This window comes from Leopardus geoffroyi, chromosome E3 (assembly GCF_018350155.1).
Source record: "Leopardus geoffroyi isolate Oge1 chromosome E3, O.geoffroyi_Oge1_pat1.0, whole genome shotgun sequence".
In the NCBI taxonomy this organism is placed as follows: Eukaryota; Metazoa; Chordata; class Mammalia; order Carnivora; family Felidae; genus Leopardus; species Leopardus geoffroyi.
The window spans coordinates 4,486,622-4,513,094 of NC_059340.1; the positions used below are offsets into that span (position 1 = coordinate 4,486,622).

The window sequence follows — 26,473 nt, forward strand, 5'->3', positions numbered from 1 at the left end:
AAAGCAATAGAAGACAAGGCAAATCCTGAGCTACAGTTCTAAAGCCGGAAAACAAGGAGAAGATACTGAGGGAGGAAATGGGGAAGAAAGAAGGAAGATAGTACTATGGGGACCTAGATCTGAAAGTCACAATGAAGGCAAGGTGACTCAGCAAGATATGCATTCCCAGAGATGGTCCATGGCAAACACACCCACAGGTGCAAGGGAACACACGCAGTGTTCATTATTTTAATCATAAGGGGAGTCCTTTTCACAACCTCCAATTCCAGTTTACTGTGGTAGAAGGAAGATCCTTTGTGATGAAAAAGGAACAACTGAAAAGAAGTGAAAGTTTTGGAGAACTTTCTGAGAAGCACGAGAAGGTAAGAGGGGCTAAAGCTGACAAATCAGATAGGCCTGGAGAAGAAAGAGCTAATAACACGAATCCTGAATATTGGAGGAAACCATCTAGGGACGTGGTAGCACCAGAGAATACTGGGACTGTCCAAAATACCAAGCTTCAGTGTCCCCAGGGCACACCACCCTCCTGGCACATAGATGTATATCACCAGTCAGGAAGCTCACCTGAGCCTTGGTGGCCAGAGTTTGTATTGGGGTTTCATTATGCAAAGTATGATTAATTCTATCACTGGCCATACATTGAACTCAATCTCCAGCCCCCTGCCTTCCTCCAGAGACTGAGCTGATATCACGTGGTTCAAAGCCCCAACCCTGTTGGTCTTCCTGGCATGGCTGGCTCCTATCCTGAGTCACCTTGTGAACATAAACTCAGTTTTGGTCCAAGAGGCCCATGATGAGTAACAGACACTGCTAGCATTCAGGAAATTCCAAAGATTTAGAGGCTCTCTCCCAGGAACCAGGGACAGGGACAAGATAAATTCTTTTTTTTTTATTTTTAATTTTTTAATTTACATCCACGTTATTAGCATATAGTGCAACAATGATTTCAGGAGCAGATTCCTTAATGCCCCTTGCCCATTTAGCCCATCCCCCCTCCCACAAGCCCTCCAGTAACCCTCTGTTTGTTCTCCATATGTAAGAGTCTCTTATGTTTTTTCCCCCCTCCCTGTTTTTATATTATTTTTGCTTCCCTTCCCTTGTGTTCACCAGATAAGTTCTTTATACAACACACTGGCCATGGTCAGGGGTCTGGCAGAACTCAGGTGGTCAGGGAAGGTAAACATTTTAGGACAGATATATCATGGGAGATATTTGATACACTGAAGAAATAAGGATTGAAATAATGGGGTACTCACAGGGATTTGGGATATCTTAGGAGACATGAGAAATTAGGAGATGAATGTAGTTGTCTATATAGGAGCAGCTAATGACAGTGAGCAACTGAATAAAGAGAGGCCAAAGAAAAAAATGTGTGGGGTGGGGGTGCAGTGCTGGTAAATGAGATCAGCTCATAAGCATGGAGCAATTTCAGAAAGTGAAACCACCAAGGCAAGAAGAGCCACAAGGACAACAGCATCAAATTACAGCAGCTCTAGGAGAGGGACAGCATTCAGACGTCGGATGCAGTTGATGGACTGAGAGCAGCAGAAAGACTAGATTCACCAGACATGGAAACAAACAGGAGAAACAGTCTGACAGGAACGGCTTGGAAACAGATATAACTTATGAGACACCTAGGAATTAAAACATATATTTAAGAAGCTCTAGGTCTCTGCAGGATGGTAGGTGAGGGCAGATTAGGAAATCGCTAAAATGAAACAGCTGAATGAAGAGACACAAGAAACAGGACAATGGATTCAAACAATAAAGCAATAACAAACAGGCAAGAAAACAGATGGTCAGGTAACTGATGACAGGGTGAGATTCGAGAGTGTTTGGGAAACAGAGAGCATGGTGCAGAGCACCATGGTTTCAGCCAAGACACCTAAAGAACCTGGGATCAGGACTGATCCAGTTGAAGAGGGGTGGGGGGTGGGAGGGGCAACGCCGCTGAGAAGGGGGTGAGGCTTAAGAAATTTGGAGGACAAAGAGGTGGACCAGCTGAGAAAGTGGGAGATGCTGGAGGCAACCGAAGGCTGAGAAGGACTAAGAATCTGGGAGCTGCTTCGGAAATGTGAGCTGATGTCACAAGGATGTGTGGCTCTCAATGGTGGGAAAGTCAGGAACAGGTAGAAAAAGAAGAACAAAGAAGAGTCAGAGCAGCTAGGCTACGGTGGCTGTGGCAAAAGGAACTGTCTCCGGGGTCTGAAAGGACTGACTCAGTGACAAACAAGGGGTGGTCGCTTTGTAAAGACAAAACACTGAGAAAACTATAAAAGAAAAAGGTAGGAGTGACACAGGGAGGGTCCAGCAGGCAACTCAAGGGCCCCTGTCTCTTCAGCTACTCCCATCCTCTCAGCTTTTCCGGTAACATGCAGCCACATATCCTTTACAGCGACTTGCATGCTAGATGAGGTGGGGATTTCTGAGACGTCCCCTAACGTGTGGGCGCTTAGACTTACGGGAAACAGAGTCCGGGTATTGGTCCCACTCCCGAGGTGGGCTCTGTCAGGCGCACCGCCGGCGTCGTCCTGCGCATGTGCAGCTCGTCCAGTGTGCGTGTTCGCGCACGCGCAGTGCTGCCGCGCCGCTCTCGCTTCCTGTCCGTGCCCAGGTCACCGCTGGCCGTGCTTCCCAGGCTTCGGCCTCAGGCGGGCAAGGAACCCTGGGCCTGCGGGGCTGCACGCCGTCCGTCCGGGCCGGCACCCAGCGGGCGCAGAGCTGTGCGGGCCGGGCGGAGTCTCGAGCGGAGACCCCCAAGCGCGAGCCCCGGAGCCCGCGGGCTGGGCCGGAGTGGCCGGGCGGGCGGCGGCACGGCGCAGAGCGTTGGGATCGGGCCCGGCCCGTTTGCACCCGCGGCGGCCCGGCCGAGGCTCGCGGGACGGCGAGGCCCCAGGCGGCCGATTTGGGCCCCGAGACGGTTTTCGGCCCGAAGTGAACTTGTCCCGGAGGCCCAGATCCGGCTCCTCGGGAACGGCGGCCCCGGGAGTGGCCGCGCCAGCTCCGGAGCCCTTGGGAGCCTCGGGGCAGCTCGGCAGGTCCCGACGAGGTAGGTCGTGGGCTTTCGGGTCTCCAGAAGGTTGTGCATCTTGTGGGCCGCGCCTCAAACCGAGGGCGCGAGCGGCGGCCAGGGAGGGATGGGCTCTCCCCGGGACTCGTGGGGCCCAGGTTTCCTGGGAGCGCAGGGGGTCCCCGCGTGGGCTGCGGACGTTCTGTGTCCGCTCCGTTCTCCAGTCCCGATACCCCTAGCTCCCCGTGCCGCCCTCTCCGGCTTCCAAGCGGGTCTCTAAGCGTCCCTGAGCACCTGTGCTGTGTGCTCTAAGTGTGTGCCTACCGCGCTGGGCTCTGCCCTGTGGCATCCGCCAGTGTAGTGCAGGACAAGCCTGAGAGGGTTTGCTGCTGCCGCCGCGGCCGCTGGGGTGACAGAGGAGGAGGTTGGGCCTGAGAAGGGAGGTGGCTCTTGCAGGGTGACCGAGTCTATGGGTGGGATTGTGGATGCGACTCAACTTCTCGGCCAGTGTGCTGTCCATTCTGTTACATTTTAAGTCAAAGTAAGTTTCTTAATAAAAGATCCTTTTGAGTAGCACGTTCAAGTGTCTACAAATGATTTAAAGACAGCCATGCGGGTGCACATCTTTTTACTCAGACCATCCTGCATCCTGTTCTGATCTTAAGTAGTTAAAAGCATGGCTAGAAAATAGATGACTGTAACAGAATTTCTTTTTGTATCTTCTTTTGAATGATGGAGGTTTATCTCAATAGGATACAGTGTTCATTCTCTAATGAGAAACACATCCACTCAGTGACCATATAGTCAGGTGCCAGTTGCAGACAGGTGGGTGCTCCCTTATTCTTCCAGTTAACTTCTGAAGATTTAAAGGGACAGTTCCCCCACAGGTTTCTTCCATGGAACTTTCCAGGAGAGCACTTTCTTGGCAGTGGAGATCACATACACCTTCATTGCTTCTCTTTTCTTTCCCCAGGTCTGCCCCTACTTTCCTTGTTGCCCATGTTTTTACAAGAGGAGCAGAAGATGAGTAGATCTGTGGTAAGTGTTTCTGTTTAATGTATTTATTCCCCACTTCCTTTTGTAATGTCCCCTAGGGGATGAATAGTTTAGACTTTAAAGGGGAAGGTAGAGATAGAAAAGAGAAATAATTGGTCAGACACGGAGTACCAGAGTGGCAGCAAGCATTTCTGTCGTGTTCACATGTGTAGATAGCACGATCCTTCAGAGCCTTGAAAGCCAAAGTGCAGGGCCTCCTTGGTCTGCTTGACATTCATTGAAAAAAATGACAAATGCCATTCGTTACTGGACTGACACTGACCTGTTGAGAAACAGGTTTGTTTTCTCAAGGGTTTTGCAGTTTCTTTGACCATCTCACTTTAATTGTGACCAGGCTCCCTAAATGGCAGCCCCTAAACCACGGCTGTTGGTGCCTTACTTGTGCCTCCTGTAAGCTGAGACATACTGGTCCAGGGATCACCTAGTGCATATACTTTTTCTGGAAACTACAACATCATTCCATAGATACATTGTTTTTACTGCTTGATCCAGGGGTAAAATGAGGATACTCTGGAGGAATGGCCTTCTCACCCTCCAGTAAGTCTTGCTAAATATTTTTCTATGCTAGCCTATCTGGTGTGCATCTCAGACTGTGCTGTCATGTCTCTGTCAAAGATTGCTTAGTTCCTATTCATGTTTTCTCCTGCAGTCTTGGTTCTGTCCCTGCCTGTCCCCAGAACCTGCCCCAGTAAAGGTTACCCATGAGCTAATGTACAAAGCCAGCGATTTGCCAGTCCTTGCCTTGGACTGCTCTGCTGGCTTTCCATCTGCAGGGTCTGCTCTGTTGGTTCTATGACAAACCTCTTCTACTCTCTTCCTGACTGATCTGCCCTGTTCATGTGCTGTTTTTTCCATCCCTGGCTCAAGACCTTTATACCTGTCTGACTTACCCTCCTGTGCTCTGAACTGCCCACTCTGTCCATTCTTCCACATGGACCAGACGCCTCTGCCCAGCCACCTACTAGCGTTTCCATGGAGGTTGTCCAAAGGACACCTCAGGTTAGTAGTAATTATTTGTAGCCCCCACCTATGCCTTATGCTCTCGTCCCTGTCGGCTCTTTGTTCTACTGAGCAGCCTGTCAATGAATCCAGAAAAATGGGATTCTTTCTGATCTCTTTCTTCATTCTCTGTTACCACATTTGCTTGTTCATATTCTTGTTATATTCTTTTTTTGTTTGTTTTAGAGAGAGAGAGTGAGGGAGGGAGCTCTAGCAGGGGAGAGGGGTAAAGAGAGAGAAAGACAGAGAGAGAATCTCTAGCAGGCTCCACGTTGAGCCCCGACATGGGGCTCAATCCCATAACCCTGGGGTCATGACCTGAGCTGAAATCAAGAGTCGGATGCTCAACCAAGTGAGCCACCAGGCGTCCCACAGTAGGTCATTTTTAGAGCAGTTTAGGTTCATCTGAAAATTAAGCAGACAGTACAGAGATCCCATCACTCCTCCATGTCTCAGATTCCCTTGTTATTAACATCTTACATTAGTGTGGTACACTGTTTCAGTGGATGGGCCAGTGTTGATACATTATTATCTGAAGTCCAGAGTTGATGTTAGTTTGCTCCTTGTATGGTTCAGGTTTTGACGTCTGTAAGATGGCATATGTCCACTGTGACAATATACAGAACAGGTTTACTGCCCTGAAAGTTCCCTGGGCATCACATGTTCATTCTTTCCTCCCCCAGTCTGGCAATTACGAGCCTCTACACTGTGTGTATGGTTTTGCCCTTCTCAGGATTTCACATACAGGTGACCTTTGCACAACACGGGTCTGAACTGTTTGGGTTTGCTTATCCATGGATATTTTTCAATAGATACAGCATGGGACCATAAAGGTATCTTCCTCATGATTTTCTTGATAGTTTCTGTATTTTCTCGTTGTAAAAATGCAGTCTGGCATTCACATAGTGTACAAAACACGTGTTAATCGACTGTTGAGGTTATCAGTAAAGCTTCTGGTCAGCAGCATGCTATTAGTAGTTAGTTTGGCAGAAGTCCAAAGTTATATGTGGACTTTCAACTGTGGGGGGGGTGGTCAGTGTCCCTCACCCCCGCATCATTCAGTGGTCAGCTACTGTTGGGAGTCATACAGCCTGTAGCTTTTTCAGACTGGCCTGTTTCTGGTTTTATGTGAAATGCCTGTTCGCATCCACTGCTAGTCTCTCTGTCCCTATACTATCTTGTTTGTTGTGCTTTTCTTCTTGACTTACAAAGGAGTCTTAATTGTTTCACATTTTGTCTGTTTGGATCATGTTAGTAAACATTTTCTTCCGAGCTTATTTGTCTTTTTACTTTATTTTCCAGCCTTACTATATAGTCCTCTAATGTTTTCATTTTGACAAGTTGAATCCTGTACATTTTTTAAATTTCTCAAAATTTGTGTGGGTAGGACTCCTAGTTCCAGAGCGCCCTCAGCAGTCAGCACTGGAGCTGCCGCTTCGTTAGTAGACGGTCCACGGTGGTGAGTGGGGAGGACTTCATGGTGTTTCCCTCTTATTTCTGTGCGTTCTTGGTCTTCCTCTCCTGGCTCTGGATGACGGCCGCAGTTGCTGTCCTTGGACGGGCCGCGGACTGGTGTACTGACTTCCTGACTCTGCAGGCCTCACATGTCTGAGAATGTCTTTCTTTTTCCTGGATGTTCAAGAGGAGTCTGGCTCAGTGGGGACCCTTGGACTGCAGTCTTCCCGCCCCAGTAGGCTCTCGCTGTTCTCTGTTGTTTGGGCCCCAGCAAGGCATGTGAGCTCTGTGACACGCGGAGGTGGCTGTGACACACAAGGGCCCCTTGTAAAGTCATTTTGCACTTGGGTCTTTGTCTGCAATCCTCTGAGGGGGTCTCTTTCTCTGTCAGTCTTTACTGATGGAATGCCAGTGCTGTGCCCTTCTAGCCACTGCTGAAAGGAGTCTCAGAAAGGTAAAGAAAACCTGTTCTCCCTCCCCCACACCAGGGGAGAGAGCAGCGCTGTCTGCATCAGAAACCTTCTGACAACATGGCAGCTTGAGATGTTCACAGGGTGTTCTTACCCTCATGTCTGACGGTCTGGCTTGTGTGAAACTCTGTAGCCAGCCCTGCATTCTTGATTACAAAGCCATCTCTGGAATATGAGCTGTACTGAGTGTTAAGACAGCAAAGGTTGTTCCCTTTTGAAACTGACCTAAAATCCCAAAATGCAGTTCTGACTGGTTTCTTAATTTGTTAACCAGGTTTTCTGAAAGCCATTTTCCTTGAGTTTAAAATGCTTTTGTAAAGCTGCTTGCTTGAAGCTGGGGAAAGAACAGTGTAGTTTTCTCCCTTTGCACATAAACGTGAACTTGGGCAAACTACTCAAACCCGTCACAAAGAAAAAATTCAGTTTGAAACATTCACGATAATGCTCTTTTTAAGGAGCATCACTGCAATTATTTTACGTGCATCACAAACAACAAAAATTGTAATTTTTTTCTCAGTGTGCTTTCCCCCCAATAAGACCAAAATGCAAGCATTAAAAAAGTCCGCGCAAATTGCACATTTTGTGAAATTACACATGCAAAGCCAGAAGTTAGAATAAGATGTACATTGTTCTATTTATTCGTTGAAATGAAACTACTTCCTGTTTCAATCCCTTGCTCTTTTGCTTTTGGTAATAACTTTTGACACGTGAACTTCTGGATGCCAATCTTCATGAGGGCGGCTGCAGTTGTGGCTGGAGGTGTCTGAATGAAGGCCAGGCAGAGCTTCTGGAATACCTCCTTACTGTATCTCCAGGACTGTCTCCTCACAGACCGGGCCTGGGCAGTTCTGCACACAGATTAGTCTGGCCTGGGTGGGAACCACCTCTTACAGCACCCAGTGCCCTGTCAGCAGTTGGTGCTCGGACCTGAACACCTTTACCTGGTCCCTGGTGTCCCCGTACCTGGAGCCTGGGAGAATAACAGGTTCAGGTGACCAGGTGTCTCAGGGAATCTTGCCAACAGGATGCGTCCTGCACTCTTTGATCGTTACATGTTAAACATTTTAGATTTTCAGTCAATGTCAGGAGTTTGTCATTCTCTCAAATGGCCCCTGAGCATGACACAGCCTTCTCCTTCCACACCACTCCTTGCATGCCTTGTCAGATCACTGGAGCCTTTTTGCTTTTAATGTACTGGCACTGTTTTATAATCCCTCCTTGGCAACTGCATAAATCTGACAGCCTCATTGGCTTTAGTTGTTTAAATTTATTTCTGTGTTTTCTGGTTAATTTTTGTCCTTATTTGGAAAGAGTGATAAGATACATAATGGATAATCAACAGTAACCTGAGGTGTCATTCTGTCCAGAGAACTTAGTTCAGGGCTTTCCATGGATTAGCCCTTTTGATACTGGTATTATGATACTTGACAGGAACCACTGTTACCTTTATTTCAGAATTAGTGATACTGAGGGATGGTTGTAATGACTGGTGTATTTGAGTGGGAACAGTTTATTCAGAAGATCCATATTTAAAGGTTTGGCTTGGGCAGTCTCTGGGTCTGTTTGCCCCTCCTTGGGACCAAGCTCCGGCTCCCCTGGAATGTGTAAATGGGCAGAAAGGGGATTCCTTCCGAGCTTCCCAGCTAGGAATTAGGGACAATTGAACAAGTTATCACTGACAGTTTACGTGGCAGCCATGGTCAGGCCTGCTAGACATACCTTGCGATAAAATACACAACTCACAGGGTGCCTGCGAGGCTCAGTTGGTTGAGCGTATGACTCTTGATTTCGGCTCAGGTCAAGATCTCACAGTTTGTGAGATTGAGTCCCACGTCGGGCTCTGCGCTGACAGCATGGAGCCTGCTTGGGATTCTCTCTCCCTCTCCCCTTCCCCTGCTCACTTACTTTCTCTGTCTCTCTCTCAAAATAAATAAAAAACATTAAAAAAAAAAACAACACACAACAAGGATGTGTGTTGCCTGGCTTCTTCCTTTGCCAGTTGTGGCAAATATCACAGATCAGCTCCTTCCATGCACAGGAGGATCAGGTTGACTGAGAACAGTGGTTGAATTTCAGGCTGTTGAGTTTGGATCTGGGACACGTGTCTAGAGTTTAGGAGAGAGGTCTGGCCTGGTGGTAAAGGTTTGCGAAACGCTGACATACTCACAGCAGGTTGCAGATAGCAAAGTGTGAAAGACCAAAAACAGAGCCCCAGGCCCTCTAACTTCAGGATGTCATGGAGAACAGGGGAGCCAGCAAAGGAGACAGAAGGGAGTCAGCAGGGGAGGTCAAAGGAGAGCCAACATCAGTAATGTTCTGGAAGCAAAAAGGAGGAGCAAAGCGCACCCTGCATTTCTCTGAGTGCCTCTCAGGCCTGTGCCCCTTGGCACAGGGGCTGTGTCTGCTGGTCTTCGTGTCCCCAGCAGCCAGGACTGTCCATGGCTCACAGTGCAAGATGATATTTTCTTTTTTTGGTGACTACCGAATGAGTTCATCCTAGTGTATTTCTGATTTATTTTCTTTCCATGGTAAAGGAGATAACAGTGTTTGTAGTTCACTTGACCAGTGAGTTTGGTAAGCTCTTATCCCCGTATGCCTTCTCTACCTCATCTGGTTCCGATCACGGTACCATTACAGGGGCCAGTGTCATTCAGGGACGTGGCCGTGGACTTCACCCAGGAGGAGTGGCAGTATCTGGACCCTGAGCAGAAGACCACCTACCGGGATGTGATGCTGGAGAACTACAGCCACCTCGTCTCTGTGGGTGAGGAGAGCCGCTCTCTCGATTGCTAAGATACATGGGATTTCCCTCAGATGTACCGACTGTAACTTTGAATTTGATGGGACAAATGTGAGTGGTCTGTTTTGGGCACCAGGCAGGGCCTTTGGTCTTCACCTCCCCAGTGCAAGGCTCTGATTGTGGTGCAGCTCATAAGGCAGCACCGTTCTCAGACGATGAGAGACCCGGCAGCCCAGCAGTGAGGCTCAAGTTCTCTCTCATTTCTATTAACAGGCTGTCACATTATCAAACCGGAAGTTATCATCAAGTTGGAACAAGGAGAAGAGCCATGGATAGTAGAAGGAGAATTCCTACCACACAGTTACCCAGGTGTGTTAGTGCAGGCAGTGCGGAGACTGGTAACTCGGAAGTGTTTTTCCCCAGGAATCTCTCATGGTCCTGAGCCTGTAGAAGGGACTACAGACAGTTGTGTGTGTGCTCTAGCTACCCAAGCCTCACTCCCGGAGCCTTCCTCCTTCCCTGTGAGAACCTGTGTTTGCAGAGCTTTTCCGTGCTTTGCCTCTCCCCGGAGCCCAGACCCCGCGGCTCCCTTCTCCCTGCTGAGCCTCGGGTCTTGCTTGCTCCATGGCATTTGTAGTCGCCCGTTATCACGGCTTCTTTCAGGTTTTAGGCATTCGTGTCTGTCATGAAAAAGTAACTGACAGGACTTGTAGGTTTCTTGCCACCTTCCTTACTTCTTCCTCTTTTCTGTGAGATGCCTCAGACAGGTCTCTGTCCCCAGTTTCGTGTCTCCCTTTACTGAGGTCAGATTCCAAACCCCCATCCTGTGCCTGAGCCAGTGACTTTGGTGCACCTGTGCCGTTGGTGCGCCTGTGTGCTGCTCATCTGTCCCAAGATCCAACCCTTCTTGAGCTGGGTGACAGCAATGTCTGGGCCTCCTGCCTGCCCCAGACACGCATGTCCATCTTGTCCCTTACTCACCATGCTGTCCTGTCCTACTGGGTGCTCAGTGAGTGTGGTGCACGGGAATGAGTTATGATTCCTTTCCCTCCACGCTCCAGAAATATCTCTGAAGGCTCTGCTTCCCCCTTTGCTGGGTTCTGCTTCCTGAGTTCTTCAGAGGGCTTCTCCTCCTGCCATTAGGGTTGTTGTTTGCCTGTTTGTTTTATGCTTTACCATCCCTGTCCTCCTGTCCAATCTCCTGTGGTAGCAGCCCAGTGGTCCCTCGTGCTACGTGCACTTGCAAGATGCATTCCTGGAAATTTCCAGTTGATCTTATCACTGGTCTTCCAGGATGAGCCTTCAGGGGTTTCCCTGCTGCTACTGAAAGGAAGTGTAAATTCCTCGTCTTCCCTGTGGTGCCTGGAGAATTAATTTTCTGTCGTTTCCCAGAACTCTTGCTAAATCCACTGGGTCCTCCTAAATGTCTTCTGTTCATGTGGTTATTGTCCCTTTTGCTTTAATTCAGAGGAGAGTGCCAGATAAGAGCACATTCTTCCAGATAACTGAGCACAGGGCCCAGGTTTTCTGCCCCTCCTTGAAGCTTTTCCTTCCAGCTCTTATTATTATTTCGGTCTCTTCCTTGTCTCAAGGTGACTCTGCCTCAGGGCCATACCTTGAAAAAAGTTAGGTCTGATCAAGTAATCTTACTTGATATTATATATATTTTGCTTGACTTCTTTCTTTCCCAAATTATAATCCTATAAATAAAAGGGCATGTTCTCCTTGCCAAAGTAGGTAACATGTAGTCCACATTGAGTATGTGTGGAGTCCAGTAGGTGAAAGAACTTTCTTGTCCATCTATTGAGAAGTAATTGATAAGTGATGCTAAATATTCATACCTGGGTCACATCCCCATTTATTCTGCAGGTGCTTGAAAGATACCCAGAGGTTTCAGATCAAAAGCAACAGCTCTGATTTCAGTTCAGGGGTTCAAAGGAAATAGTAAGTAGTCATACTTTCTAAGAGACAGGATTTGGTTAAGAAAAGAGAAGAGAGTTGCGTGGTATAATTTACAACTCAGCATTTCAGGGGCGCTTGGCTGACTCAGTCGGTAGAGCACACGACTCTTAATCTCAGGTTCATGAGTTCAAGCCCCACACTGGGCACAGAGCCTACTTAAAAGAAACAAAGAGACCCTCAGCATTTCACTTGGAATGTTGATGTTCCAGGCTGAACCACTGTGCTTAAGCCCTTCTATGGGGAGTAGTTATTTTCAACTTTAAGGGGAAATGGATCTAATTGAGGTGAGAAAGGACTTGAGAAGATTTTGTTTGTTTTATTAAAAAAAATTTTTTTTAATGTTTATTCATTTTTGAGAGACAGAGACAGCCTGAGCGACAGAGGGTCAAAGAGAGGGAGACACAGAATCGGAAGCAGGCTCCAGGCTCTGAGCTGTCAGCACAGAGCCCGATGTGGGGCTCGAACCCACCAACCACGAGATCATGACCTGAGCTGAAGTCGGATGCTTAACCGACTGAGCCACCCAGGCGCCCCGTTGTTTGTTTTTTTAAAGCATGGAACTCTCTGAAAGACAGGTCTTGAGTAGATCAAGGCTGGAAGCCAAGCAGACTGAATAAAGCAATAGAAGCTGAGACTTGTGGTTGAAAGGAGCTGGGCACTGTTGGCACACGATAGCTGTCTCAGAAGCACACGGTGCCTGGGACGGAGGGTCAGGCCCCCTCCCCCACACCTAACTGCCCTGGGATGGGTCATCTGCCACGTCTTGTCTAGCAAATAGCTTGGTTTCCCTGGGACAGAAATTCTTCTTCGTAGGCTGGTATAAACCCAGGGTGGAATCACACTTTGAATCCGGGCAAAAAGTATTCTCTGTCAGACTTTTTCCCTCATTTTACCTGTTGATATTTTGGCAGTGCACTCAGGGAATTGTAGGTTTTGGAGGACAAGGCTGGTACGGTTTCATCTGATGTAGATGACAGCAAGCACGGCCATCAAGTTCATCCAAAAACTTGTTAAGATAAGTAAAAATAAAGGCCACTGTTTTAGGAACAGTTTGGGGAATCTGATTTTTAAGGTTTGTAAATGAAACCAAATGAAAGTCACGAGTGGCGAAGCCTATTCACATTCAGAATTAAGGGACAGTGTGGTATGTCAGAGGCAAGACTAGTTTAAGGGAATCGCCAGGAGTCTGAAAATGGGAAAAATAGTTGCGAAACTCACAGAGCATGTGTTTTGTGCCAGATGCTGTTCTGAGCACTTTATGAGTTTATGTATGTAATCTCACGGCAGCCTGATAAAGTAGGTACCGTTGTCTCCGTCTCACCCCTGGATGATCCTGAATCATAGGTGACTTAAGTACTTGCTGGTCACCCAGCCACGGTGCATGCTGCACTGTCCAAATAAGAACAAATAGAGTTTCATGGTCAGAATCAGTTCAGTGTAAATCATAGTATCAATAGAGTGTTTACGAAATCTTAAACTTCTGAAGGGCTGGCATGCTTCGAGTTCCTGGGACTCGCCTTTCAAGTGAAACAGAACCAGAGGGATGTTACTCTAAACACAAGGAGGTTTGGGCACACGCTGATTTGGCCCCACTGTGCGGAAGCTGAAACGAAGGAAAGTAGTGTGGAAGGATCTAGGCTGGTCACAATGCTGTCACAGAAATCTCAGTAAAAAGCGATGGTGCCTGAGCCTGTGATCATCTCCCCCAACTTGATGGGAAACGGTGTGGCACAAAGTGCTGGGCTCCTCCCCTCCCCCACTGCTTCCTGAGGCATCTGTGCACCCCAGCTTGCCTGGTAGCACTCCTCATTCATCCCCATTTGCTGTGAGTCCTTTCATATCTGCCTGTCAGCTGCTCGTCCACCATCCCTTGTCTTCCCATCCCTGCTCTGTGTTTACATTTCACCTTCTCTACCCAGTTTTGAACAAAACCTTATAAAGCAGCAAAGATCAAAGGTGCTTGAGCTTTTCCCCTTTCCTGACCTCAGAGGTATGTGTGTATGTGCGCATGCATGCATGTGTTTGCCCCAAACCATGAGGGTAGGGAAAAGAAGTACACTTGGAAATATTTCCATCTGCCCATGGAGCTGGCATCTACACCACGATGAAATGCTTGCATGTAAGTCACATTCCATGTCTAAATGTAGGAGATACACGAAATGTTGTTAATTTTGCCTCTTTTTAGAAGAACTCTGGAAAGCCGATGACCTGGTTGAAAGGGTCCAGGAGAATGAAGGCAAACATTCAAGGCAAGCTGTGTCCGTCAACAAAACCCCGACTGAAGAGAGAGGTAATGTTCTCGGTAAGACTTTAAATGTGGAAACGAACCCCGTTCCTTCAAGGAAAATGTCCTATAAGTGTGGCTCATGTGAAAAGAGTTTGAAGTCCATTTCAGAATATATCAGTAGTGATGGCAGCTATGCAAGAAGGAAGCCTGACGAATGTGGTGCGTGTGGGAAACCGTTTCCCCGTGTGAAGCTTGAGAAAACTCATCCAGGAGACCAATCTTACGAATTTAATCAAAGTGGGGGAGCTTATAGTCTAAACGAAGAAAGTATTTATCAGAACATTCATATTTTGGGGAAACCCTTCGAATATATTGAATGCCAGAAAGCCTTTCAGAAGGATCCAGGTTTTGCTAATCATATGGAGGAGAAGCCCTATAAGTGGAATGAATCCGAAATAGCCTTTCTTCAAATGTCCAACCTCAGTGTACACCAGAGGTCTCACATGGAAATGAAGCCCTACGAATGCAGTGCATGTGGGAAATCCTTCTGTAAAAAGTCAAAGTTTATCATACACCAGAGGACTCACACAGGAGAGAAACCTTATGAATGTAATCAGTGTGGGAAATCCTTCTGCCAGAAGGGAACCCTCACCGTCCATCAGCGCACACACACAGGGGAGAAGCCCTACGAATGTAACGAATGTGGGAAGACCTTCTACCAGAAGTTGCACCTCATTCAGCATCAGAGAACTCACTCAGGAGAGAAGCCCTACGAATGTAGTTACTGTGGGAAATCCTTCTGCCAGAAGACCCACCTCACACAGCACCAGAGAACACATTCAGGAGAGAGACCCTATGTCTGTCACGACTGTGGGAAAACCTTCTCCCAGAAGTCAGCACTGAACGACCACCAGAAGATTCACACGGGCGTGAAACTCTACAAGTGTAACGAGTGTGGGAAGTGCTTCTGCCGCAAGTCTACTCTCACCACACACCAGCGCACGCACACCGGGGAGAAGCCCTACGAATGTAACGAGTGCGGGAAGTTCTTCTCTCGGCTGTCCTATCTCACTGTGCACTACAGGACTCACTCGGGAGAGAAGCCCTACGAATGTAATGAGTGCGGGAAGACCTTTTACCTGAACTCCGCCCTCATGCGGCATCAACGAGTGCACACCGGGGAGAAGCCCTACGAATGTAACGAGTGCGGGAAGCTCTTCTCTCAGCTGTCGTACCTCACCATCCACCACAGGACTCATTCAGGAGTGAAGCCCTACGAATGTAACGAGTGTGGGAAGACCTTCTACCAGAACTCGGCCCTTTGCAGGCACCGGAGAATCCATAAAGGAGAGAAGCCCTATGAGTGTTACATATGTGGGAAGTTCTTCTCTCAGATGTCGTACCTCACCATCCACCATCGGATCCATTCAGGAGAGAAACCGTATGAATGTAACGAGTGTGGGAAAACCTTCTGCCAGAATTCAGCCCTTAATAGACATCAGAGGACACACACGGGAGAGAAAGCCTATGAGTGTTACGAATGTGGGAAGTTCTTCTCCCAGATGTCCTATCTCACCATCCACCATCGCATCCACTCGGGAGAGAAGCCCTTTGAATGTAACGAATGTGGAAAAGCCTTCTCTCGGATGTCCTACCTCACCGTGCACTACAGGACTCATTCCGGAGAGAAGCCCTACGAATGTAACGAGTGTGGGAAAAAATTCTACCACAAGTCAGCCTTCAATAGCCATCAGAGAATTCACAGGAGAGGGAGTGTGAACGTACTGGATGTGGGAAGGCTTCTCTGAAGTCCGAGAACCCTCTCAGCGTGGTGAGCGGGCAGCTCCTGCCGTCGTCCCTCAGAGTTCACACGGGTGATGCACACGAATGAGCCTTTGTGTTAGTCAGACTTGAAATCTGAGAGTTCACAGGGTAGAGACCACAGTTGTAACAAGACCACAGTTGTAACAAGGACTCGTTGGATACCAGACTGTACGGAAGTAAACATTTATAAATATGTAGGATGTGTATGAACTTCACCGTGGACTCAAACTGTTTTACATATCAGGGAATTCATACCAAGGGAAAATCTCTCAATTTAACGAAGGTGGAAAACATACTCCTTTGGAAACTATTAATATTAAATGTTTGTGATGTAGTAACAAGCTTCTTGGAACTTGAATAACTGTTGTGAGTAAAGATACTTGTGCAAACAGAAGCTGTCAAATCAGCAGGTAGTGATCAAGACTGTAGCATCGCAACTGACGCTCGTACGTGAGTGTTCCTGGGAATGTAGGACTTACGTTTTTGAGGAGTTTTTAAGTTTGTTTGTCCACTTGTTTTTAGGATGCTCCATTACAGGAATTGTATGTTCATTTGAATCATGTTTGAAAAGCCATTGTAACCTTAGTAGAATAATTTGTAAGACATAGTAAGGTTATCCATTTGAAACTGCTCCACCACGTTAGTACCCTAATACTGTCACTGAACTCGTATCTGATCGTGTATGAAGTACACTGCTTCTCCCACTCTTCCCTGTCAATGAACTAAATCGTCTTTAAAGAAGCTAATGTTGTTGTAATGTGTTCAACTTTACCTGAGTCAGCAAGAGATAGAAATCTATGCATAAAATAGAAAACTATATAGGTAATTTTGTTAATGCCGGAAGTTTCCAGTAGTAAGTTTCCTATAGCACTCATTGCATTCTCTACAGTTAAACAGAAAGACTTAAAGTATTTCCATTTGTACTAATTTTTTTTTCGATCTGTTCTATTATTTTTTTAGTTCAGATGCCTACATATGTGTAAGTGTGCAGAGCACACATACTGTGTAACTTAGTAATTATCCGTATTTTTACTTGATATAATAATGTTTTTAAATATTGTGCTCTACTCCTTCCTGAATGAATGAAGAACTCTTCATACGGGTTTGTGGCAGACGTTGGTGAACGACCCTCATCACTCACTTCTTACTGTTTGCTGGCGGAGTTTGGGTATCCATTCCTCCTCATGGAATGAGGGATAGATCCTGACTAGTTTCAGTTAATAATGGTAATCCTTTTCTCATTGCCAGCCATTGGTTTAGAGTGGTCACAGGACCCAGTTCTGTGCAGATGAACAAAGGAGAGATCTGACAGGTTATCTCTGGAAAACATTCCTTCCAAGATTCGAGGGATGAATCATGCAGGGTGAAGTAGAGTCTTCTGTCAAACGTTGCCTTCTCTGCATGGGATGCCTGGTTGTGTCTTTCAAATACGGATTATAATTTAAGCATGGCCAAGCAGAAATATCGGGAGAACCTGGGACCTAGATGATGACGTTGAGCCACTGAACCAACCAGCCATGTAGCTGGGCCACCTCTGGACTGTCTCTTCTGTAGTAGACTAAATTTACTTTTATGCCAGTTGATTTTGGTTGCTCTGTTAGCCATAACTGAAGATACAAAGTTATACCTTTGTAGGAATTATGCAATTGAGAAGTGGACTTCGGTAAATCATCTATTTAGAAGTAAGTACTGATAGAGAGCTTTATCTTAACTTTCTGTAAATTTGGATGTAAATAGTTTGAGCACTACAAATCAACTTGAAACAATTAAATGTATGTTTCCTTGAATTGTTACATCATTGACCTAAGAACCTTTAGAGCCTGATAAAGTGTCAGGTATACCTTCCTTTTTACAATGCATGACAAATTTTGTTTAGGTTAATTTATGTTATCCATGGATCATCGCTATAGTGTGAGTTGACAACATAGGTGTGGAGGGTAAGGACCTTTGCTTTCCAGTGATTAGCCGAATAGCCTCTATTTGAATAATTGACCCCTTACGGCTGAGATGAAATGCCATATTTTCTGTGTATTTCAGTCACTCGTGCCACCTGTTTTTGTTGCTTAGCACTTTCCCTCCACATTCTTCTAGATAATCGTGAGTATGCTACATAGCAGGAATGAAAAGTCTGGTAGGTTGTATAGTTTTGTGTAGGAAAATATACTCATGGTGTATTTGTGGAAATGATACCTACAAAGATTCCCACCGTAGTTTGTCATTATAGCTTTAAATACACAGTATGCATTTTAAGTAAAATACTCAAAAAGTTTCAATGGTTCACCACATTCTTCTTACCGAGTGCCTGCGCATGAAAGAGCCTGGTACACGTAAGTGGTCCCGGACTGCCTCTCTGATGATGGAGCAGTGTGATCTGTTCAGTTTCAAACATGTCCGTGCTCTCATATTATTACATCTCTGAAAGTAAGGTCAGTGGCATGTTCTTTAATGCCACTGTTTTTCTTCTCTAGAGGCACGTAAGATAATGGTTTTAGACTTGATGGAATACAATATATGAAAAGTTTTTAACTGTCCCTGGCAAGTGTGTAAGGTAACACAGGCCCGAGTTCATAAAGCACTAGAGGGACTTGAGGCTCCCTGTGCTTTAGTAAGGACTGAAGGGGGGACTGAAGGACTTGGGGGTGAGTTGGGGGGGCAGGAGCTCCTGGGTGTTGTACCAGTGACCTCATAATTTGGGGTGTGAGCAGATCATGAACTCTGAGAGGGGTTTCCAGGGGCTGAGCAGAAGGCAGACCCTTCCTGGCCGTGGACACGTGAGATCCCCCAATATTCTGTATCCTCCTCGAGTTAGTGAAGCGATGGCTTACTGACTCCTCCTCACGTGGATCAAAATGAAGACGTAGTTTTAACACCAAGGCCCTATCCCCTCGGAGGCCCCCGAGTCACCCGCTTCTTTGTTCCAGGTCAGTGAGCTTGGTGGCACTGTCCATCCAGGCTCCCCAGAGAAGACTGTACAGTCCGTTGGTTGTGGCCCAGCTAACTGCCAGCTTTGCAGGCTTCCTGCAGTGAAACAAAACAAGGAAATTCCTTTTCCTTCTCACAGAGATGACATCACAAACCAACGGTGTTTCCCTTCCCTGAATTCAAAGTCCGTGATTCCTGCCAAACTGACGAAGTAGCATGGGCTGCCGACTTGTTTCCCAAGCCCAGCTCTGGGGTGCCAGAGAAGCCCAAGCAGTTCACACGTCCAGGGACTGCAGGGGTGCCCTGGGGGCAGATGTGGCTCTCGGCAGGGAGGTGTGAGCAGCCAGAGACAGTAGGGAGGCCGGTGCCAAGGGGAACTCGGGGACTACACGACACTGCTCTCCACTGTAGTGTCCCAAGCACATCACTGCCCACCACGGTCCTTCGTGAGACCGAAAGCAGGTGCGTCAGCCCCATCCAGCTGAGATGAGGGGTGGACGCGACAGACACAGTGTGAGCTGCATCATCCCCTCCTCATTCCACAGCCGTGTCATTACCGTAAGTAGGCACGTTTTTCCGGATGAAGGAGGACCTTCTGGTGATCATGTAATGTGCCAAGAGGGGGTTCCTCCTAGCTGGGGGCGGGCTTTCTCTTCTGTAACACATACGCCTGCTGAGGCCACCCTGAGAAACAGCAATAGGGGTTAGGCCTTTGCCCAGCTCCTTCCATTAGCCGAGATCTCCAGACACCTCAGCAAGAATAAATGCCGGAAGAAGACAAGTTAAGGAGTTTACCAAGAGCACACCATATGTCTCCACCACTAGTGGGATGTAGAAATCCAGATTTCAAAATGGTCTTACTAGACATCCCTTGAGAAAAGTGTATTGGTTATATGAAGCAGGAACAGTTATCCCAAAAGAGGTGGGGGAAAGGGGAAAGGACATCAATAAATGGCATGAAGTAAATGCTTCACTAGATGAAGCATTTAACTTCAGAGTGGATGCAGCCAAAAAGCCAGTTAGTGGGCTGAATGACAACGGCAAATGATTTCGCCCTCGACGCCAGAAAGAAGAAAGAGATACAATGTGAAAAATAAAACAGGATGGTAGAACACCCATATCCTGGGGTTCTCAAAAAGACAAGATGGGAAGAAAACCCATGAATTAAAAGTTTCTCAGAATTAAAAAGAATGAAATTAAGAGAGGCTTTTGTGATGCCAGAGGGAAAGATCCAGAAAATCTCAGGTCTGTAAAGCAAAACACTGTCTTAACCTAAGGCAAGACCGGTAACTAGAACAAATGAGATCCAGTAAAGTGGCAAGAAAAGGGCAGCACATCCACAAGAAGGGATACGACGGTGCTTGGAGTCATCAGTCATTAGAATGCACAAGTTAAAACAAGTTACACTGATCAGAATGGAAAAAATGACAGTGATGTATAATAAATACTGGTAAGGATGTGAATGGTGATTGGTAATACTTGTATACCGTGGGAGTGGGTAAACTGACCTGGAAATACCTTTTAAAATTCATGTGTGGGGCACTTGGGCAGCTCAGTCAGTTGAGCGTCCGACTCTTGATTTCAGCTCAGCTCATGATCTCATGGTTCAGGAGTTCGAGCTCCGCATCGGGCTCTGCACTGACAGCACGGAGTCTGCTCGGGATTCTCTCCCGCTCTCTCTCTGCCCCTCTCCCGCATGCACACACACTCTCTGTGCAGCTAACAAAGTTATGGAACTTTCTCTGTCAAAATAAACATTTAATAAAAATAAAAAATCTTTACCATTCATGGATGTGCCTTCTCATGCAGTGGCACTGCTAACACATTTTATCCATCCCCAAGAAATTCTGTACACGCGTGGATGTGTACACAGGGAATTCTGTCAACAGGATGTTTGAGATGTCCGGGTCACCAGAAGAGGTAATAAAACGCTGATCAAGCAGTGGCGTGCATAACACATTTGATAAAACATGGATATGAACTTTAAAAATGAAAAGGGATTTCCGCAACTAAATATTTGTATCCGTTAACATCACACACACACACACACCCATATACGTTACAATGGAATGTGGTTAAGGTCATAAACCGACCAGCATGAATGGCTGTGAGAAGGGAACAGAATCAGAGTTGGAAATGAAGAGAAAAATCAGGCACAGAATGGCCTCCATGCAGAAACCAACATTGAATATAAATGTTTTGAACCCAGTGGTATGATTAACACTGTTCCCCAGGACTCCTCCAGAAACATTGAAACAAAAATTAAAGGACCTGAGAAGTAAAACTCCTCATTGTTTTATGCTGTTTAGTTTTAGCCAGAGTTTCACGGCTCGGGTGCCTAAATGACGTCTGTATCTTTTCTGGCAACTTCAACCCAACCCAGCTTCCAATAAAGTTGTCGTGGCTGCTCCATTTGTTGGTTCCTCCGTACTTTAACTTTTTTTTTTTTTTTTAGGTAGACTCCATGCCCAACGTGGGGCTTGAACTCACAACCCTGAGATCAAGAGTTGCACACTTTACTGAGCAGCTGGTGTCCCTGTCACTCTGTACTTTTAAATGTTCTTGCTAGGATGAAGGAGCCCCCAGCTGTGAGTATCTGCACCGCGTTGCAGAGGTCATTTTGTGGGAGAGACCGCATTGCTCAGTGCACCACGGTGCCCCCTTGTACCCAGTTTCAGCTGTGCGCCTCCCTGCAGAGCTGAGTCCCCGGCTTCAGCCAGCAGTGGCCAGGTGACTAAGTTTAGGTCCACGGAATTCGAGCTGGGGGATATGTCATCTTCTGAGTCATATTCGAAGAGGACTGTTGTTCCCCACTGCCTCCTCCTCCCTCCATGGGCTGTGACAGCACCATGGTGACAAGGGTAATACCTGAGGACAGGGCTTGGCCAACTGGGCCTGGGAAGGGCCGGGTGGAAACACTTCAGGCTTTGTGGGTACAGCCCCTCACAGCTGCTCAGCCCCGCCTCCACATGTGACAGCACCTACACAGCCAATGGGGATGGCCTGGCTGTGTCCCAGTAAACCTTTATGTATGGACACAAATTTCAATTTTGTAGAATTTCACATGCCATAAAATATTTGATTTTAAAAAAAAAAACCTGACAAATGTAAAACCCAATCTTGGCTTACGGGATGCACCAAAAGGCAGCAGGCCAAATGTGGCCCATGAACTGTACCTTGCTGACTCCTTTTTAGGGGATGGAAAAGTAACAAGATAAAGGGGATCCTTTCTCTAGAGAACATCCCGGACCGGAGCTATCCTATTTCCCTGGACCGCCTGCCTGGTAGTTTAGAATTGTACGTGAGATCGCCATCTTCTCTCTTACCAACTAATCCAACACTGATACAGAATTAGCCAACAAAAAAATGAACCACAGTCATTTTAAACTGCAATATATATGTTCTTCCCAAACCTAGTGGTATGCTAATGACTTAAGAGTAAGTCACAGGAAGAAAATAAAGGGCAGCGCATTCAAAACCTCTGTAATATAACAAGAGTTCTAGCACAATCAGTAGCAATCCTAATAAAATATGTGGTTTTAAAATATTAAGTTCCTAATAAAATATGCAGTATTTCTATCTTTAGAAAAATGTGTGCTCACATCTTGATTTCTAAATATCATACTTTAGAGTAACAGTTTACTCCAAGGCTGATCAGGAAAAATAAAACCACGGAACATTTATCTGTACTAGTAAACAGGAAGTGCTCAGGAACTGATCAGAAGGTATGGCAGAGAGGAGGAAAATGGGGCTCTGCCCATGCCACCCCCCCACCCCCGCCCCCCAAGTAGGAACAACTAATGAGCTGGCATCTTCTGCAGAACTCTAGAACCTGGTCCAAAATTTCTAAGTATTAGGCGAGGCTTGATGAGGCAGGAGCACAGCTGTACAGCCAGAAAGATGACTCTCCTGCCCACCTACCACCACCACCCCTGCCCCCACACCTCAGATCAGCTACCAAATGGGTGACAGCCTGCATTCCAGGCCAGTGGGTTGTTCTCAAACAGCTGCAGAGTGGGCTTCATCTGCTGGACAGAGGTCTGTAGGAGGGTTTCGAGGGGCATCCTCTTGTTTCCCGGACCCACATCAGTCATGGGCCTGGGCAGCCTCCCAGATGGCTCATGCCAAAAGCATTTAAAGGCACAAGTCCAGGGGCGCCTGGGTAGCTCAGTCGGTTGAGCATCGACTTCAGCTCAGGTCATGATCTCACAGTTCGTGAGTTCGAGCCCTGCATCAGGCTCTGTGCTGACAACTTAGAGCCTGAAGCCTACTTTGGATTCTGTGTCTCCCTCTCTCCCTGCCCCTCCCCCACTGGCTCTGTCTTTCTCTGCCTCTCAAAAATAAAGAAACTTAATAAAAATAAATAAATAAAGGCAAGAGTCCTGGCTGTAGCCAGCTGGGGCAAGAAATGACAGTCAAGGTGAGCAGCAAACTGAGACACCTGGGAAAGAAGAGGTTGAGAAAGGAGAGATGTGTGGGAATGAGGGCTTCTAGAAGCTTCCGTGCATGCCAGGAAATGACGCGTGCCCTGGGTGGGTCACAGGCTTAGAAAAGGTCGAGAAGTCCCCAGGTTCTCACCATGGATGGGCCTGCGGGTTCAACAGAAACGAAGTGAAGGCTGTGGCAGAACCGGAACCAGCTTGGCTGAGCAGTGAAGGCATGCTTGATAAAGAGCCAGTCTGCAAAGAGTGGGACAACATTGTTTTTCCTCTTTTTCTTTCTCCCCACCTCTTTTTTTGTTTTTTGTTTTTTTTTTTTTTCTTTTTTCAGCTCCAGGTGTTTTAAGCAAAGTGAGAAAATACACCTAACTCCTAAGTTACTGGAACAGAGAACAGTGGCCGCACATGACAAGGAATACATACCTACTGATACGGAAAACTCCATAAAAAGAGCACACAAGAAACAACACAAACTCTGGGGTGAGGGGAAAATTTGATTCCCAGAGCTGCTGATTGTATTTAAAATGCCCAGTTTTGGGGTGCCTGGGTGGCTCAGTCAGTTAAGCATCTGACTTTGGCTCAGGTCATGATCTTGCGGTTCATGGGCTCGAGCCCCCGCGTCTGGCTCTGTGCTGGAGCCTGCTTGGGATTCTATGTCTCTCTCTGACCCTCCCATCTGCTCCTGCTCAAAAATGAACATTAAAAAATATGTCCAGTTTTCATCAAGTAATTGTAAAACGTGCAAAGAAACAAAGTATGGTCTACTCACAGGAATGAGAAATTAACAAGCTGTCACCATGAGTCCTACCTCTCTGGTCGCTGGGGATGGATCAAGAGTGTGCCACTCTTGGTGGGCAGCTATTTGAGACTACATTTAAACACGAACTCCAGCAGAACCCTAAAGGCTTGGGAGAAGAGCCTGGTTAAGTCCACTCGGGAGGCTGTCTCTAAGAACTAATGCGGGAAAAGCCAAGAGAGATTTGAAAAACAGAATGAAGAGAGACGTGCTTTTCAATACGTGGCAAAACATTACAGAGACAGAGCAATGAAAACATGGTTTAGCTCATCACAATTCTAAAAGAGGTCTGTAAGACAGAAACAAACAAGCCAGAATCAGAGTACTTACAAGCTAGGAGTTAGGACTGAATGCAAATAGGAGAAAACCCAAGATAACCAAGCGGCTAGCAGCTCCATCATCCAAACCAGCCAACCGCTGGCCTGCGATGTCTACCAAAGCCCAAGCAGGAGCCCCCGTCGAGTCTCGCTGGCCTTAGATTAGGCATCCATCCCAGGAACTAAACTGGGCTCACAGGGCGGGTGCTGTGACTGGCCTGCCAGGGAATGTGCTGGCTCTGGGGTATCAGCTTCCCTTTCTAATTTTTTTTTTTCAACGTTTATTTATTTTTGGGACAGAGAGAGATAGAGCATGAACGGGGGAGGGGCAGAGAAAGAGGGAGAGACAGGATCAGAAACAGGCTCCAGGCTCTGAGCCATCAGCCCAGAGCCTGACGCGGGGCTCGAACTCACGGACCGCGAGATCGTGAACTGGCTGAAGTTGGACGCTTAACCGACTGCGCCACCCAGGCGCCCCCCAGCTTCCCTTTCTAAAAGGATGTGGGGAAGAGCACTGAGCACACAAAAAGGAAAACCACTGTAAATGATCATTTAATCCATGATAAAGACAGTATTTCGAGTCAGGGACAAAAAGATGAGTGGCGTAGACAACTAGCAGTTCATTAGGAAAATAAAAACAGACACATCAAGCCACATCTTGTCAAGAAAAATGGAAAAGATCAACGAATGACAATTTTTTAAAGGTTGTTTCACATAAAGAGAAAGAATACTTGGTATGTAACTGGGTTGCAAAAAGAATTTTCCTGTGCTCCATTTCTTTCAGACAAGAAATAACAGCACTTCATCGTTGCATGGAAATTTATAGGGCACAGGGCAGTCATTGAATCATTTTCTCAAAAGAAATCATTCTTGTTCCCAAATTCCTGTATCTAACATGTGTGAATTACATAATAAAAATGAAAAAAAAAAGTATACCTCCGCAATATCAGGATGCTTTATAGCTCCAAGGAACAGAAAAGTCTCAAGTCCAACAGGCGTAAGGAATGTGAACGACCTTCACCTTCCGGGTACAGAGCGGCTTCCGAGCTGGTGAATTCACCATCCGTGTACTCCCTGCCTGCGGTTCTGCCCTCCCTCAGCTCACCACCTGGACCTCAAGCCCTGAGTCACAAGACGCAATCAACAGGTATCCAGATGGACAATGCCATTCTGCCCTGATTCCTCAATGCAGAATCACCCCAAATACTTCCCTAAACATCCTGTTGGCCAGTGTTTGGTCAGACTCTCAGCCCCAAACAGCCTCTGGTGAGGGAGGAAAACCAGGCCACACCAAGGCACTGCCACGAGGAGGAAGGGCTCAGCAGCTGCCGACCTGCTGTGTGGACACTGAGTGAGGAAGGAGACAAGGACAGGACACTGTCTCTGGCGTCCTGTTGCGCACGTGGCCCCTGGGTCCCTCACACGAGAACTCTGTCGCTGTACATCTGTAGGCACCCCAAATACTGTCAGGAGCAGGAAAGAGAAGGGTATTTTCTACACACGCCTGTCTTCAGTGTAACAAACACTCTGTTTTGCTAACAGAGCTGCACCCTGCCTTTGCACACTTAATGACTGTGTTTTTATTAAATCAGCTAAACCCAAGACAGGCACTTTTTTTTTAAGGTATTGTTTGCCTTCTTTATTAAAGAGCAGATCAGTAACGATGGGCATCACTATTTATAAATGCCAAAAAGAGAGTGAGAGAATAGATAAGTAGTGAGGTACTTCTCCAAAAGGTTTAACGAAATTTCTCAGAGCTCTGTTAAGAAAAGTAGAGTGGACACCCGCGTCCCGACCACTATGTTCAACACTCACTAAGATCTTGCTACTTTCTGCTTCATCTACTTATGTACGCATAAGCTGCACTTATGTACTTCAAAGCTGCAGACATCATGACAGCCTACCTTTCTGTTCCGCATGGCATCTTAGAAAGATTCCCATCCATAACCACCATTATCACACTTCGGAAGAGTAACTAATTCTGTAATATTACCAAATACCATTCCACATTCAAATTCTTCTCAATGCCTCCAAAGTACATACATGGATGTCTTCTTGAGGTGGATGTTTTGGGGATCCGATCAAGGATCACGCACTGCATCTGATTATGTCTTGTTAGTCCCCCTGACCCTTTCTCTCTTTTAAAAATGACATTGGCTTTTAGAGACCAGGCCAGTTGCCTTGGTGAATGCCCCACAGATTTCGCTGATTGATTTCTCCACTGAAGCTGTTCCTCTCTTCTGTATTTTCTGTAAA

General features: G+C 46.8%; 3 protein-coding genes across 4 annotated transcripts in view; 1 reads left to right on the plus strand and 2 right to left on the minus strand.

Moving 5' to 3' along the window:
• RBAK (RB associated KRAB zinc finger) overlaps nt 1-2,534 on the minus strand; it is a 42,111-nt gene extending 39,577 nt beyond the window's left edge. Inside the window, exon 1 of the mRNA XM_045461629.1 lies at nt 2,463-2,534. The gene's annotated coding sequence lies outside the window, so the exon portion shown is untranslated. The remainder of the gene's footprint in view (nt 1-2,462) is intronic.
• A 49-nt stretch (nt 2,535-2,583) lies between these two features.
• Nucleotides 2,584-18,012, plus strand: ZNF12 (zinc finger protein 12). Of its 2 annotated transcripts, XM_045461633.1 has the most exons (5): nt 2,584-3,049; nt 3,984-4,048; nt 9,628-9,754; nt 10,004-10,099; nt 13,878-18,012. In XM_045461633.1, the coding sequence occupies exons 2-5, from the start codon at nt 4,010-4,012 to the stop codon at nt 15,725-15,727; spliced, it is 2,112 nt and encodes a 703-aa protein (XP_045317589.1). In that variant the 5' UTR covers nt 2,584-3,049; nt 3,984-4,009; the 3' UTR covers nt 15,728-18,012. The 2 variants fall into 2 exon arrangements, with proteins under 2 accessions (XP_045317589.1, XP_045317590.1); XM_045461634.1 differs by lacking the exons at nt 2,584-3,049; nt 9,628-9,754; nt 10,004-10,099.
• LOC123589664 overlaps nt 17,952-26,473 on the minus strand; it is a 30,019-nt gene continuing 21,497 nt past the window's right edge. The window contains exon 6 of the mRNA XM_045462084.1: nt 17,952-18,761. Within this exon, the coding sequence (XP_045318040.1) occupies nt 18,607-18,761 (155 nt within the window). The 3' untranslated portion in view covers nt 17,952-18,606. The remainder of the gene's footprint in view (nt 18,762-26,473) is intronic.